The 16,884-nt window shown below is 43.4% G+C and overlaps 1 protein-coding gene across 4 annotated transcripts in view; it reads right to left on the bottom strand.

Annotated features, from left to right (window-relative positions):
- The window catches only part of EXOC2 (exocyst complex component 2), a 163,031-nt gene that overhangs the window by 109,469 nt on the left and 36,678 nt on the right, over positions 1-16,884 (bottom strand). For all 4 annotated transcript variants that reach the window (XM_028479273.2, XM_007101139.4, XM_028479271.2 and 1 more), the window contains exons 3-6: positions 15,513-15,689; positions 13,395-13,521; positions 2,527-2,640; positions 961-1,085 (exon numbers count right to left, since the gene is read on the bottom strand). In XM_028479273.2, the coding sequence (XP_028335074.1) occupies positions 961-1,085; positions 2,527-2,640; positions 13,395-13,521; positions 15,513-15,689 (543 nt within the window). The remainder of the gene's footprint in view (positions 1-960; positions 1,086-2,526; positions 2,641-13,394; positions 13,522-15,512; positions 15,690-16,884) is intronic.

Genomic DNA, 16,884 nt, shown 5'->3' with positions numbered 1-16,884 from the left:
CCGGGCCCGAGACCCGTGGCCGCCGAGCCTGCGCTTCCAGAGCCTGTGCTCCGCAACGGGAGAGGAAGCCACAGCGGTGAGAGGCCTGCGTACCGCAAAAAAAAAAAAAAAAAAAAAAAGGCAACCAAGCGTGTCTGGCCCAGGAGGAGAAGGGTTTTAAAAAAGATAATAGGATGTCCGAACTTTAACAATACAAATTAATTTTAAAAACTAAGTCTTTCTGAATTGAAGAAGGTGTGGCCTCTTAGTCTACAGTTAGGGTTATAGGTATTTAGCTATACAGGTACTTAGTTACAGGTATCTTTGTTTTTAAAAAGAATTGGGCTAACTTTTTTTTTAATATATCTTACTTTTTACTAAACAATAATTTGATTTCTATTAATTAAAGGTAGTTAAAAAGAAAAAAAATAAAATAACCTACCCAACATCGTCCCTTGAAATGTCTAAAGCCACACCATTTCTATTGAATACCATTTCCCTCCCATGTAAGGATGAGTATGTGGATGGGGGAGTTAGCTACCGTGCGGGGCTAGTGGGGCGATGGCTACAAAGAAAGGACACGTTATCACCAGTTCTTCCCAGACCAAACACACAATGGGTCACATCTACAGAATCAGTCCCATGTGCAAGATACTGATGGCTGTACAAGGATTTTTAAAATTCTAGAATTCTACCCTTGGGATTAAACTCCTTATCATCCCTGGACACTGGGCACTGTGGGGAGGCAAAGTGGTCTCCTATTTCACACGTGTCTGATGGGTGAGCAAAGCCTCAGGGACAAATACTTAAGGTACCAAGCCTTCAAAGAGATTCCAGCCCGGCCGCAAAGACTGACTGGTGGCCACTGCAGAGCTCCGCTCCCAGGGACACAGCCTCAGCATCACAGCCTGCAAACACTCCGTAAGTGCAGGGCCTGGTGTCCGCAGGGAAGCCCCAGCAGATGGCTGAGGGTCACCTTACCTGAGAGGGCGTCCTGTGCCTCAAAGAAAGTACTGAGTCCCCCTTTCACGCACGCCAGGCTGCCCTCGCTCTTCTTGTTAGCCTGTCTCTTCAGGTGGGTGACTGCCATTTTGAGCTGTTCAAAACTGAAGTGAAATGAAGAAACCACAAGAAGATAATGCATCAAGTGTGAAATACTGAAGCCTACCCTGCAAAGATACAGACTGATACAATATGTAATCAGATGAAACCAAGCTTTCAAATTCTTACCTAGATCTAAACCTTTACATGTTATGAACACCAAAGTTACAGCAGCCATACAAGGAGATCTGTAGCCCTCATATGTCAGACCCCTGGGAAGTAAATACACATGGAGACATTCTTATAATTGACCCAAATCACACACAGGATTTGCCAGGTAAGGAGTTTTGAAGAGTGTCTCCCACATGGGGAGACCTGGACCATGCAGTGCTGGGCGACAGGACTAAGGAGGACCCCCTGGACGTCCACTGCTGTGCTCTGGACACAAGCTGAGCACGCTGTCCTCTTCAGCCCATCACGATCAGGCCCCGCCATTAACAGTGAAATTACAGAAAACCTGGGGGTCAACTCAAAATTTAAATAACTAAACAGATCACACTATCTCATCTTTACATCTCAGGCAGAGAAAAAATAGTCAGATCTCTGTATTTTAGAAGTTTTATTTCCACCTGAGCTAAGAAAATCTGGCTACATAAAACGTTAACTATATTCTTGAATGCCAAGATGGCCCTACCCAGAGAACAGAGATCAATCCTGACGTGGTGACAGAAAAGCACGTCTATAATGTGAACTCAGAACCATCTGCCACAAAGAAAGTGACAGGCAATTGCTCTAAAAATTTATCAGGCCAAATTTACTCTAGGTATATACCAACTTTTCCTGTTTTCTATAATGGTTTTCATCCCAATAGGTGAGGGAAGAATTTCGCCTAAGGTATATTTTAACAAGTTGGCTTTTCAAGAATACAAATTTTAAGCAATAAGCCATTGATTTATTAAAACTTTTTTACTAAATATACTGTTTTAAGCCAGTCTTGCGAAAAAGTTACAGACCTGCTCTTGTACAGAGGGTGGGTAACCTATAAGTAGCAGATACAAAGGAGCACTTTAATTGGATATATGACCCTTGTTTACTTTTTGGCTAATTTTAAGCCAAGTCTTTGCAAGATGACAGATAACTCATCTTCCTTTGCTCTCTGGTCAGGGAAAGAGGTGTGTTCCTCGTTTTAAACCAGCACTCGAGAACTCTGTTAGCTGAGTAGGGAGGGGGGACCACATTCAGACACAGGACACAGCTGAGACTCCGAAGTTTTAATGGGTGGCATAAATAACGCAACATATAGAAAGAACATGATAGTAGGAAACAGGGGTCCTCTGATTAATGATCCCATTTTATAAATATGGAAACAGATACTCTGAGATGTTCACAAGCTCACCCGAGGTCAAAGGGCTGCTAAGCAGCAAAGCCAGAGGGAAACCCACGTTACCTCAAGTCTGATGAGCTGCACCCCGTGAAACCACACAACACAGCCCAGCACCCACTAACCTGGTGTTGGAGTGGTTCTCTATGAGGTACCAGGCAGCTGAAAAGTTCTCACTTGTAAAATCAGCACTCATTCCAGGGAACAGCATTTCTAAGTCCTTCTGGGGAAATTTACCTCTGAGGGAGGAAAAGGTTTAAGATATATTTTGAGTGCTATTACTACAAAGATGTAACCAACAGTAATAAACATGAATACAAACCATTACAATGATACATGATACATTATGGAGCCTTTGTTTGCGTATGTAAAAAAATATACTTCCTACACCTCAGCTAACTTAACATATAAACTTTGACTGTATATGTAAGATAGCAAATTAGTTAAAATACAGAAATTATATCAAAAAAAGAATATAAGAGTTAAAGAGGCTGAGTTGATACTTCATGAAATCTATCCAAACATGAAATCATTTCCTACTCAGTAGATAAAAATCAAAATTTGGGTACACTGAAATTAAAAACAGTAAATGAACTTGTTAAAATGCTTTTTGTTAAAGACCTATATGAAAGTTGTTTTAAGACACACTGATGCCTTGATGACGCCTACTGATAAAATCAGATCTATATAGTACCCATGTTTCTATGTCCATGTCTCGATCAATTTCAAGAAAAGCTTACACCAACTGACACTCCCTTATCTGTAGCTCGCTTTCTTGCCCACATCTTTAAGGTCAACTTCTCGATCAGTTCATTTATCTATTCATTCAAACACGAATTAAGTTATCTACCAGAGGTGTCAGGCTCCACGCTGGAGGTGAGCAAGTTGTGTCTGAGAGCAAACGGGAACTGGGCAGGACCCGACCCACTGAGGGCTTGTGAGCGAGCAGCCCTTACGGTGCCCACCCTCCGCCTGCAGAATGAAGTCCAAGCTCTGTGGTCAAGTCCCTCCACTTCCCAAACCTGCTTCTCTCTCAGGACTCATTTCTGCTACCCTAATCCTCGAAGCTGAAGCTCCAGCAGCTTGAAAGGGATCACAGTCTCCTGCAAACATCCTGGTCGTTTTTACCTTGTTCCCCTCTGACTGAAATTGTTCCCCACCCCCATATGAGAAACACAATTATTTTGTCTCTAAAATTTATTCAGTGGGAGGCAGTATCCCCAGCCTGGAAGAAAAGGTGTGCAGGTCTGATGACTTCTCTGAGAGTCCCGATGCCACATTATCACAGACACAGCCTCATTTCAGAAGTTAGGCAGCCTTGTCCAAGGGCAACATCCCACCTCCACCCAGGAGCACTGCCCGCTGGAGCCCCTCACCTTGCAGGTGACCAGTCCCCTTGGGCACAACTGGCAAAGGCCTGGAGCCCACTCTCTCCAGGGAGAGGGAGGTGCTCACCTGGGCTCGGGGGCCCTGACCGGGTGGCCGGGAAGCCCGTCACACTCTCCAGCAGCTCTCGCCCACCCTCCCCTTCTCTACTGGTTCCTTTGTCCCCATTCTCCCCCAGAGGGCAAGGGACACAAGTCCGAAACACAGCTCTCCACGATCTCCCCTGGAAACCCTGCATCTGGACACGGAGGCCGGCACCTCGGCCAGGAGATCCCATGTTCCCTCCTGTTACACTTAACCTCTCTCACCACGGAGTTTTCCTTAATTAGAGGAAGAAAAGGTTTAACATGGGAGTAACAGACAAGGTGAGAGGAGACTAAGGGAGCCGTAGATACCAAGTTGGCATCACCTGAGTCTTAGTAACTCGGAGACCAAGTCAACCTTAATCTTTCCTCACTGGCTTCAAGAGTGAAGAATAACTGCAGCCTCAATCTTCTTGGGGGATGTGTGTGAGCAGGTGTGCCTCCGAGTGTGTGCTCCATAAGCACGTTGGTCACTGTCACCAGAGTCTCTGAGAGGGAGCTGGAGAACTGCATTTTCTGAAGTTTATTTTGGTTTAGATTCTTCATGCTGGTTTGATACTTTACTTAGTAATAAAATCCTGTCACCTTCGGAAGTTTTTATCATTTTATTTATTTATACTTCATGCCTCCACGTTGGAACTCTGCGGGAATATATGGCTGACTGGAGACTTAGCTGAGCCCCAGGGAGGTACCCAGGAGCCTTCCGCTCGCTCTGACAGGCAAGGGCCACCACGAGCCACAGTTCTACCTTCACCGGCGGGAGGTTTCTGCCCAGGGAGCTGCCTAAGCTGGAAAGGACAGCCTGTGCACCAGTGGGGCCTCACCAGTGCGAACAAGTGCATGGCGGCCCACCTACTGCTTTTTTGTCAATGTGGCGCTCTACGTAGTCCTGAAGCTAAACCGTCTTAACAGAATCAAAAATACCACAGAATCACCTGATACCAACTAAATCGCTGCTATTAACAGTCTTTATAAATTATTCAACTCCATGAAATTCTCACCTAATAAGGGTCAGGTCCACACTCAAGAGACTGAAGACACAACTGACAAAAAAGCAGCAAAAAGGGCCTCTGGGGAGCCAAACTGAGCTTCTCTCCCTCGCTCAGGCCCTGCAGCTTTACTCTCGTTGGGTGGTTCCTACCCATCATCAAAGCACAAGGTGAGAAGAGTAGCTGGAGTTCAGTATGACAGAACAAAAAAGGCTCTGAGACAATGACAGCAAATAAAGCCAAGAGGCACCAAATGCAGACACGAAACTCAAAAATACAGAAGTTGTATGCCACACTGAGATGGCTAAGGCCACACTGAGATGGCTAAGGCCACACTGAGATGGCTAAGGCCACGCAGTCCCCACAGGTCTGACAGTTAAGTACTACTCAGTGGGTTTAGTTTTAAAAAAAGAAAAAAGCTTTGTCTTCCTGTCTGGCATACTGAGATCAAGGTCCACCCACGTTGTCGCAGATGACAGGACTGCCCTCTTTCTCACGGCTGAGTAACGTTCCCGTGTTCCTAACAATGCGAGCCTGGGCACCAACACGTACAACTCCTTTAACCCCTTGTCCATGGATGCACACTTAGGTTGTTTCCATATCTTGGCTACTGTGAATAAAGGTTGTTCCCATATCTCGGCTATTGTAAATAATGCTGCAGTGAACATGGGGTGCAGATAACTTTGAGATCCTGTTTTCATTTTCTTTGGATAAATACCCAGAAGTGGGACTGCTGGGTCATATGGTAGCTCTATTTTTAATTTTTGAGGACCTCCCTGCTGTTATGCACAGTGGCTGCACCAATTTACGTTCTCACCAATAGCGCAGGAGGGTTCCCTTTCCTCCACACCTTTTCCAACACTTGTTATTTGTTGTGAGCCATTCAAATAACAAGAGAGCCATTCTGACAGGTGTGAGGTGACTTCACTGTGGTTTTGCTTTGCATTTCCCTGATGATTACTGATGTTCAGCACCTTTTCATGCGCGTGTTGGCATTCGTATGTCTTCTTCGGAAAAATGTCCGGATCCTCTGCCCATTTTTTAATCAGATTGGCTTTTTTTTTTTGCTATTGAGTTGTAGGCTTCTTTATATATTTTGGATATTAACCACTTGTCAGATGTGCAAATATAAGCCCCTTATCAGATGTGCAAAATATGTGAAATATTAAAAAAAAGTCAAACTACAGAAATAGAGTAGGAAAGTGGTTGCCTGGAGGTGGGGGAATAGGGAGAGGTAGAAACTTTCACTCACGAGATGAATAAGGTCTGAGGATCTAATGTGTAATATGTGACTATAGGTGATAACACGATAGAAAGAATAGAACTTATATGTTCTCACCAAAAAAAAAAAAAAAGGAAATGTGAGGTGATGAATGTGTTACTTACCTAAATGGTGGGAGTCCTTTACAATGTATATGTAAATCAAATCACTAAGACGTACACTTTAAACATCTTACAAACTTGTCAATTATTTCTCAATAAAGCTATAAAAAAAAGTTAAAAAACAAAAGGTTATATCCTATACTGTTAGGATGCTTAAACTGGCGGTATTGAAAGATAACAAATCCCAACCATCTAGAACTTCCCACACTTAAAACTGATCTGATCCCTAAACCTTAGTAACACCTCACCTATGATGCCTTAGGTGGTTGTTTTTACATAGGTACAGGGTCTGCTTCATCACAGGATAAAGGCCTGAAGTCTAGTGGGGGCTCTACGGGAGGACTCTGCTGCCCCGGGAGCCCCTCCCGACACCGTCCTCCGCAGGGCTCCATGCGCTCTGTGCCCCTGTGCGTCCCTTCAAGCGTGGCCGGGGGGCGGGGGCTGACCCTGAGTGCTGGCATTAGTGTGAGGAGCGACATGTGGAAGGGGCCACGTGAGAGCCGTCCACTGAGGTCTAAAGCATTACTCCACCCCACCCACTGTGCTTCTTGTACATGCAGCCCCTTCAAGCACCTAAGCGGGTCAAGAGTCTGAAAGGCGCCGGATCTCTTGGCCAGAGCACTAAGTCCTAGTTCTCAAACCCTCATGATCACCCCTAAGAATGAGTTTATTTTAGAGTGATTTCTTCCTGAAGACATTCAGCTCTTACCAATCTTACTCTACATTTAAACTGGAAAAAGAGTGATTAGGAATCAGCCGTACAAGAATCAGACAAGTTACACTAAAGATGACAACACTCTGTCACAGAGGGGTCAGACAGCTCGGTCCAAACCACATGAGTGCCCGCCGTCAGCCCGAGACCCGACATGCCCTCCCGTCTTGCGGACAGAACCGCCCGCAGAGTGGGCTGCCCGCGCCTTCGCTGGGTACGAACGCTAAGAACCCCAAGCACCTGTGCTCACCGTGCTCCCCTTGCTGTTGACCGGCTGATGGCGTTTTGGCCACAATGTCTCAGGAAAGAGCTGCTGGAGCATTTCTGGGAAAGGCCTCCAGACTTTTAAGGAGAACTGAGAAGAGACAGTTTCTTTCTGCCCTCAGACTTCACTGAGCTTCATTATTTCCTGTGTATTATTACAGTTTTAACAATACTGGATCTTTATTTTAACACTATTATTTCCTGTGTATTACTGTCATCGGGACACTAGAAACGTCTAACGCCACTCTGCAGTTATGAAGGAGATGGGTGCGACTCCAAGGGCAGCAGAACAGCAAACCCAGGCTCCTTACATCTCAGTGACTCTTCTGAGCCACGGACTCAGCCAATCGTGGAGTCCACCATCTCTGGACTTTGTATATTATGAGAAAATATATACCGTTTTTGCTTAAACCAGAATGAATTTTTGTTTCTACTACTCACAGCTGAAGGCATCCTGAGTCAAGAGTCTATCCCAAAATAAGATCTTTTATGCAAACACCTCAAAATGAGTGTGAAACAGAAGATCCAGAGAAAAGAGACAACAAACGACAACACGGGAAGCAATGATGCTCTGTGGGGAGTGTACCCACAAAAGCGGAGACGGCCCACGGTAGTAGTTACAAGTTGGCTAGCGTTGTCGGAATAAGTTTGAGGAAGATATTTAACCTCTCTAAGATTCCATTTATTCATGAGGATAACGGGATCATAATATCTTCCTCTTAGGAATATTTCGAGGATTAAAGTAGGTAATGCAGTGTGGAAGGCTTAGCAGTTTTTGACACGTGATAAATGCTCAAAAATGTTACTTGCTGTTATTTTTATTCTTTCCACTTGGTTCTCTATATTTAACAGAGTCTTCAAAAGAACCATTTTATTTGATTCTCGTAACAACGTGAGTTATGTATTCCCATTTTACAGCCAGGAAACAGCCCCAGAGAGGTTGCATGTAAACAGTCAAGAGCAGGACCCCATACTTCTATTGCCAATTAAAGAACCAGAGAATCTCAGGCATGAAAAAAACCCACAACTACAAATCCAGAAAGATAGAAACTGAGGGAGACAGTGACTCAGAATGCAGAAAATTGCTAATGGTCTTGGTAGCGGCACAAGGAAGGGCAGAAGCGCTGTGTCGATGGAGCACGAAGTCTGGAGAGTTAAAACTTAAACCTCTGTCCACAATAACTGCATCTTATGCTCTGACCCTCCAAGTGAAGCGATGGCTTAGCAAGTCAGTAAGAGCAAGGTATATTCTGAGTGATTCAAACTAAACCCACACTTTAAACCCACTAACTGGAGGGTGAAAGCAACACGGAGTCTACCATGTAAACATGGGAAGTGTTTTCATTAAGGAACCAAACAGTTTCAGTAGCTGACAAGCTTCATGCCCCCACAGCGCACGCTCCCCATTAGATGGCAGTGTGAGCTCAGATTACACCTTCCGAAAAGGATTAGCCATGAAGCCCCAGGTACGCGGACCTGACCGACCCAGTGGTCAGATGCAAAACTAACAGGAATGTCCTCAACACAGCAGCATTCACTTTCAAGTACCAGAAGGACTGGCAGTGCTGACCCGCGAGCCAGCGAAACAACAACCCTTCTGAGAGAAAGTCCAACTACCCGCGCAGAGGAGCCTGGGTACAGCTGCACCACTGTGCTCACACCAAGGGGAACACGCTCTCCTGACCTGCAGGTAGAAAGATGGGAGGAAAGGGGGCTCTTCCAAGTGTGTGTCACACTCAATTCTCATAGCTTTCACTCCAGCACCAGTGTTACTCTGCACCTTAAATGTTACGAGCTTGTTTTACGTTGTGTGGTTTTTTTTCCTTTTTTGGTCTCGCACAGTTTCTGGACCTAGGCACTACATCACAGCCCACAAATCTGTTTTCATAACATTTCTAAAAGGTAAATTTACCCAAGGCTTTTCCCTTCCGCACTCATACTAAGAATTATTTTGTCACCTTTCCTTGTTTTCTAAATGGAGCAGGAAGACTGGTCACCTTTTCTTTCTATTGGAAAGCCGAACTGATGAGGAGCAAGTCAGACTTGCACTGTTCATAAAACCTATGTGGAAATAAAGATACTAGTGGTGCATCAACCGACTACTCTAGATAGCTCTTCCCGGGTAGTAATTTCACAAAACGGTTGCGGATCCCATAAAAACAGGAGGGGGAAAAAACAGGAAGGGCAAAGCTCCATTTTAAGGCCCTAACTCCCATGTATGTACTGTCTCCAAAAACATTACTTATAGATATTCTCCTAGTAGGCAAAGAGTACTTTTAAGAAATAAAACAGAGTGAAGGCTTTTACTTATTAATATGAACCTGTTTTTCAGTTAAGTTTGTCTCCATCATAATTTAAGCAGTGCAAAGAATGCATATTTGTGACAGTACAGTAAATCAGAAATATAGACTTTTTACAAGCAAATCCCAGTCTCAGTTCAAAGTGAAGTTATTTTTTTCTGAGCAATTAGTAACATTTTTATAAGTATTAAGGCACCATGTGTGCTGAACATCAGTTAAAACTCTAGGAATACGCAGGACTTCGGCAGCCGAAGGAGGCCCATAAATGCCAGCTGTTAAGCCTGTGGGCTGAAAGACGGCAGCGTGCATGCTGAGTACACCAATAAAACGTTTATTAAACTCTGCCTCGCACCAAAGAGCAACACTATATTCGGCTACTCGCGCTTGCTGCCCATGGTCACATGAACTGGCCACAACACTGCAAGGCTCCTCCTGGCTCCACCTTGTACATCTGACTGTGGGCTGAGAATTGCCATGAACACTCAGCATGGTAATTACCAGGAGCTGATTCCTCTTCCAAAGGCGACCTCACCACTTTAGTCTGGTAATTCATCAGGACCATGGTGCTTTATAACAAGCAGTCATAATTCGTCAACCCTTCTCAATTAGTATATTTCAACAAGCAAGTAATTAAATCCTGTTATTCCTTCTCTGATGACATTTTTTTAAAAATTAAAAATAGGTCCTCTCCCATTTTTTAATTATAAAAGAAACCCCAAATGACATTAATAAACAGAAATAAAAGACATAGCAAAAGGAAATGCTCTCAGGGATTCTAACCTCAATGTTAACACCATTCTCTACAGAGACCAAAGCTTTTATCTAAAAGATATTAAGAGAGTCAGGGAAATAAAACCCACACCAATACTTTAACATCTGCTTTTCCTTTCCTACTCTCTTTTTCTAAAATAAGGCTGACCTCTATCTGAGGTCAGATTTCAATAAAACAAATGCAGTTTTCCTGACAGTATCTTTAAAAGGTGACAAGGAACCTGGAAAAGCATTTTTCTGGCCAAACTATATACTCTTCTTCTTCGTTTCTATACCATTTCCTACCTTCACCTTCCATTTTCTTGCTTCCTAGTATCTCTATCCACTCTTTTTTTTTAAGTGAATGCTGTTGTTGTTTTTTAAATTTATTTATTTTATTTTTGGCTGCATTGGGTCTTTGTTGCTGCGCATGGGCTCTTCTCTAGTTGCGGCGAGCGGGGGCTACTGTTCATTGCGGTGCACGTGCTTCTCATGGCGGTGGCTTCTCTTGTTGTGGCTCACGGGCTCTAGCGCGCAGGCTCAGTAGTCGCAGCGCAGGGGCTTAGTTGCTCCGTGGCATGGGGGATCTACTCGGACCAGGGCTCGAACCCGTGTCCCCTGCATTGGCAGGCGGATTCTTAACCACTGCGCCACCAGGGAAGCCGTCTATCCACTCTTCCTTTTGACCAGAAAACTTGCAAAAGACTTTAAAATGGGCAAAAAGATTCCTGGCCATCCTTCCACTGTCTGGAGGGCCTGCCCAGGGTCCCCTGATCGTCCCCCATCCGTGCCTTGTCTCTGCTCTGCAGCTCTGTTACAGAAGCAGAAGTGGAGGGTTGATGGTGACCAGGGATGCCTGGCACAGATATTCCTGTCAGGTGAAGATGCAACTGGTTACTGAGGAGAAGTGGCCGGTGTTGCACCTTTCAGCATTCCTCACTGCCCGTTATGTCTGTCCTCTGGAATTCCCCCTGAACTGGTTTTAACATTTCACTGGTTTTCCCATTAATTAATAAATTAAATAAAAGCTTGGACATGTGCGCATTTTGTATTTGTATGAGAGTCAAGCTTTTACCATTTCAAAACTATCCTTTAGTTATTCCAAGGCTGAGCAAATTATTACTGAAACTTTCAAGTAACGACTTGAAAGAAATATTACTGTAAATTTTATCACCATTTAAGCACTTCTTGAATGTACATAATACTATTTTAAGATTTGAATACAATTCATGGCCCTGAAATCTTAAGTCATAAGAAGATTCTTTCCCTGGGGGCAGAGCACTGAGTAGCGCGCATGTAAGAAGAGCAGGGGATCACGGTGACGACGACGAACATCCAACCAGCGCCCACTGCGACTGAGCGTCCCCACCGCTGAAACGCACACGCCGCGTGACCCAGGCCGCCCCGTCTGCACCTTGAGGAAGCTGAGCAGACTCCAAGTCACCCTGCAAGTAACAGGAGGGCCAAGAGTTAAACTGAGAGAGGGGCTCAGACCCAACTAGACTGCCTCAGAGAAGAAGAAAAACAACTTGTAAAGAGCTAGGCACTTTTAGTGCTTCCGGCTGGTTACCAATGTTACCTCAGGATTATCCCGAAATGTATTAAGAAAAAGAGCTGTAAGAGAGAGTTCAAGCCGAACCCCTGTGCGAGTAGCGGCGGTAACAGGAACAATCAAGACCATCAAAAAGTGAGAGGACGTGAGGAGGTAAAGAGATCAAACGCGGGGTGGGTTACATGCTAAACTAAAAATTAAGGAAATCCGTTTTATGATAGTGAATAACCAATTTAATCCTAACTTTGATAGCTCCATCTAAGGCTCAGACAAAAGTCGCGCCATATTCCTATGCTCCTTGTACAAAGGTGCAAAACTGTATCTTCCTTACAAAAGAACAATCCAAAGGGCCCTTCTGCTCCACACTTCCTTTGTGGTGGGCCTTGGAAAGAAGCCGAATCCAGGGCACTGAAGCAGGCCACTGAGAGGTTTACTCTCAACCACAAAGTCCATTCATGCAGGAAACTATGCTCAAATAAAGACCCAGCAATTACTTTTCTTTCCTGGACCTTCTTGATCCTTAAACTCTTAATTTATCGGGCACAGAAACCCTTAAAACAGCTCCAGAATGACCCACGCTGGCCAAAGAGCTTCCCAGCTGTGACCCAGGACAGTCCCCACTCACTAAAAGCTGCCAAACCCCAGGCCTTTTTCAACACAGGACAACTTCCCAAGACAAACACGTGCTCCCTCCCTCTCAGCCAGGGCAAACCCCAGCAGGTGAAAAAGTGGCTTACTTTTGATTTACTAATGGTCTTCAAGTGTAGGCTTGAAGGTTAAATATATAAAGATCAGTGGACAACTTTCTCCATTCCTAGAAAAACCTAAAATAAAACTATGGCTAAAGCATTAGCAGAACTAATCTGTCGCCTGCAGAAATGCTTATGGAGAAACGCTCAGTAGTAACTTCCCCAGCAGAGTCACTAAGGCCGAGAGACAAGTCAGAAACAACTAACGTGTTGGGTGAACTGACTAAGGAAGATGCAAGGATAAAGGCACTGATTATAAAATCTACGAAAACACTGTACTAGGGAATAAGAACAGGGAATTCTAGATTTGGTCCAAGACATCTTGAAAGATTTACCTGCCACAATTCTGGTAAAGTAAGTCTGAATTAAGTATGAATTACAGGTAGGGGTTGTAAACAAAATGACAAGACTACCTCGGTTCTACTTACTGTCAAATATATCCTGAAAAATCAAGCACATGGAAAATTCTGTTTTAATCTCAAGTACCATCTAAATATTTAAACTTACCAACTCCAGACAACCCATTAATTCTCATATCATTAAAAGTACTAGTTATTCAAAATTTCAGGATACTTTTCCTCTTCACAAAATGTAAACTCAAAAACTGAAGAGGTAAGTAGTTTTTGCCAACAGTTCTAACCAATTGGAAGGTTCGCTCTAGCAAAGCTGACCAAGCTCCAAGAGATGATGCCCGACTCCCAACAACAGAGGTGTCTTCAATTGCGGCTTCCCTGGATGTTCCTGGCGCCGGACTCTCTTCACTCTGAGCGCACAGAACTTTTCAGCAGCTAGAAATAAAGACAACGGAGGCAAGGCGGTACTCACTTTTCAATCTCGATGCCGAGTGGATTAGCAGGACGCAGGGACAAGGGAGGAATCCCTTTATTCCTGTCGGTGCGCATGTCATAGTAATTCATCTCATCAACCCACACAGCAGACTGATCCAAAATACCTACCAAATGAGGAGCACAGCCTTGATAAGATACACACTCCCCAGGCACTCAGTCTTACCATACTGCTCTACTGCTGAAAGACCTAAGACAGAATGCATGCTACAGTAATTTTTTAAAGATTTGAAGGCACAAAAGCTCCAGATTTTTTTTTTTTGTAACGGCTGGTAGCTTAATTAAAACCACTAAAAATCTATAAAAAGGCAAAAATAACACCTCTTGATTGCACTGTACATTATTCAATACAGAAGACAAGTTAAGCCTCTGAGAAAAAGTTCTGCTAAAACAAATGTATTTTACAAATAATAAGCAGTACAGTTAATTTGGTACATCAACAAAATACCCAACAATCCTTATATCAATATAAAGAAATCAAACACCTTCCATGGAATGCACAGCTTGCTTGTGTTTTGGAAATGACTAGGATATTCAGGAAAAACAAAATATAATCTCTGAAAACAGTACCCTCTTTCCTGTGGCTCGGGCCGGGCCGCAACAGAGGCTGGGCAGCGTGTGAGGGAGCGGAGCAGAGCGCAGGGCCGGGGGACCAGAGGGCTCCTTGTGAACCTTCTAACTCTATAAGGGCACCCACAGGTCTACCAGGATGACGCAAGGAAGCTCTGTCAGAGGGTAAGCTCAGACCCAGACACTCCCAGGTTCAGGTCTATAGGCCTTTCCTGAGCCTGTGCTGTCCTAAGTCCCAGGCAGAACGTTTTAGCGTTAAATCAATACTTTCAAATAAGTTTTCTTCATCTGCTGTATAAACATGATACAAGATGATGCTGGATTCTGTCAAAATGTTTTTAAGTTCCTCCAGAAAACTGGAAACAAGTTCCTGCTTTAATTTCACAGTTCGGTTTTCAAAGACATTAAATAAAAGTGAGTAAACAAAAACAAGAATATTGTATGTATATATATGTACATACGTTTACATACACACATGTACATAAATGTAAATTCCATTTTTGGTTTTCCCTTAAGTTCCTCAGATTTTTATTAAAAAGAATCGAGGAATTTAAGGATATAATGCTGAAGAAAGGCTTTATGCTCTAAGACAGAAAACAAAATTTGCAAAACTCTTTGCTTTTCTATATGAGAGAAGTATGGCCTGGGTTTAATTATGCCTGTGATAGTCCTACATTGTATAAATATTTATCAAGTACTGACCATGTGCAAGTCATTACAGGACCACAAAGATGAATCTGACAGGATTCTTACTTTAGCAGAGGAGATGCCATATACGTAAAGAGCTAGGAGATGAATAATTAAAAACACTAATTTATGGAGCCCTTAGTTTGTGTGAGGACCTATGCTAAGCACTTTCTCCAAACTTCTAACTCATTTAATCCTCTGAGGTAGGTGATTCTGTGACTCCACCCACAGCTGGCTGCTCATGTGATCAGAGTTCCGGCTTCTCAGACCAAGCTCGTTGCCCCAAGGTGAGGAAGCACAGGTTAAGGGCACAAAGGGAACACAGGAGGGGCTCTAGGGCACAAGAAGAGTGTGATTTCTAGTTTGGAGGCCAGAGGCACACCTAGGTGGGCAACATCTTGTCGGGGCCTCAAAGGACACAGAAAGTGAAGGAAAACGGAACATTATTTAGGCATTACTGGCTAATTTGGCCAAACCAGGTATGTATTTCACCTCAAATCTTATCTGTATCACAGCAAGAAATGCAATTATTGTATTCAAGACCAAGAAACTAAAATTGGCATTTCGACATGTTAAATGAACAGATTTTATACAGGACAGAACAAAAGTTCTTCTAATGATTATCATCCTTAGGGTTTACCGTTAGCTCAGCTAACCGCCTTTTCAAAAGTAATGCAAACTTTAACCAATAACCCATTCCTGAAAAAATAAACATAAACTGAATCTAAGTTAATGACATATGAGAGTAAGTAAATTTTATACTAATTTACCAGTTGTGAATTTTAAAAAACAAAACCCACTTTTATTTTCTTCTTTAGAGTAAAGTCATGGGAGATGATACCTATTTTCTCAGGTCTGAGCAGCTTGAAGGAGACTGTGGAGGTTCCTTTGCCACCTGACTTGGTTGTGACAATAATGTCTCCTTTGTCGTTCTTGGCCTGTCCCACGCGACATACAATTTTACTCGCAGACATCCACTCTGCTGTCAGAAGGCAATTATGCCCACAAATTGTCAGACCTGAAAGTAAAAGCATGCATGCATATAACAAAGTCCAAAAGAACGGCTATTTCATGAAAAGACAATTCTTCCGTTAGTATCACCAGGCCTTTTCCATGAACTGAAAAACAGAACTAGAAATAGCATTTCCTGGTTCATCACTAAGTTATTTCTATTCTTGAATATACCCAATATTATTTGCAAATAAACGACTGTCTCTACTGAATTTGTCTGTTTTTCCTCTAATATTTAAGACTTCTTTTAAAGTTTCTTCAAACATCATCGAATTAGAAAATAATAACCATAATAATGTCTAGGCACTCCAGATTACTTAACTATGAGAATCTTAGATTGCTTTCATAGGTATTAGAAAGGAAATTATTGTTATTTTTAGAAGTCCAAGTTAGTGCTATAAAGCTCTAAAGTGTATTAATAAATGTGTACATCATTCCCTAAAAAAAATATTTATCATCTTCCTGAAAATAATCCGCACATACTTTTCCTAGTGTTCAATTATACATGATATTACAGAATGAACTAAAGTTGGTAGTTTATGTTAAGCAGAGCCTGAAGTCTGTTAAATCAGTAACAGTTCTCAGGCATTACTGGATTACTAGTGCATTTTTCATGCCTGCATATGACTCCTGCAACGGCGGTCCACGCTGCCTTAATGTTTCCTTCATGGTCCTGTCGCTGTACTACACTCTGCTCCCAAAATCTCAGCCCACTCCTGGCATCTCTGCCCAGACCCACGTAAACTGTGATGCAGACAGGGAAGACGTGGCCCCAGGCAGAGGACCACCATCCCACCACGTGCATTTCTGCAAAACAGAGACCAATGTGATAAACATTCATGGAGAAAATAGACCGAAGTGTATTCAGCAAACACCCAGACACTCGCACCTTCTTTTCTCATCATTTAACTTTTGATACTGCTTGGCAGTCCAGTTTAGCAAATGCAAGGGTTATTTTTGTTTTTTTTTTGTGGTATGCGGGCCTCTCACTGTTGTGGCCTCTCCAGAGCACAGGCTCTGGACGCACAGGCCCAGCCGCTCCACGGCATGTGGGATCCTCCCGGACCAGGGAATGATCCCATGTCCCCTGCATCGGCAGGCGGACTCTCAACCACTGCGCCACCAGGGAAGCCCTGTTTTTTTTTTTAATCAGATACCAGGAACACCTCAACTTATGCCAAATTCGGTTGATAAAATGTAAG

The sequence above is a fragment of the Physeter macrocephalus genome, chromosome 18, assembly GCF_002837175.3.
Source record: "Physeter macrocephalus isolate SW-GA chromosome 18, ASM283717v5, whole genome shotgun sequence".
In the NCBI taxonomy this organism is placed as follows: Eukaryota; Metazoa; Chordata; class Mammalia; order Artiodactyla; family Physeteridae; genus Physeter; species Physeter macrocephalus.
This window is presented reverse-complemented; position numbering and strand designations above follow the sequence as displayed.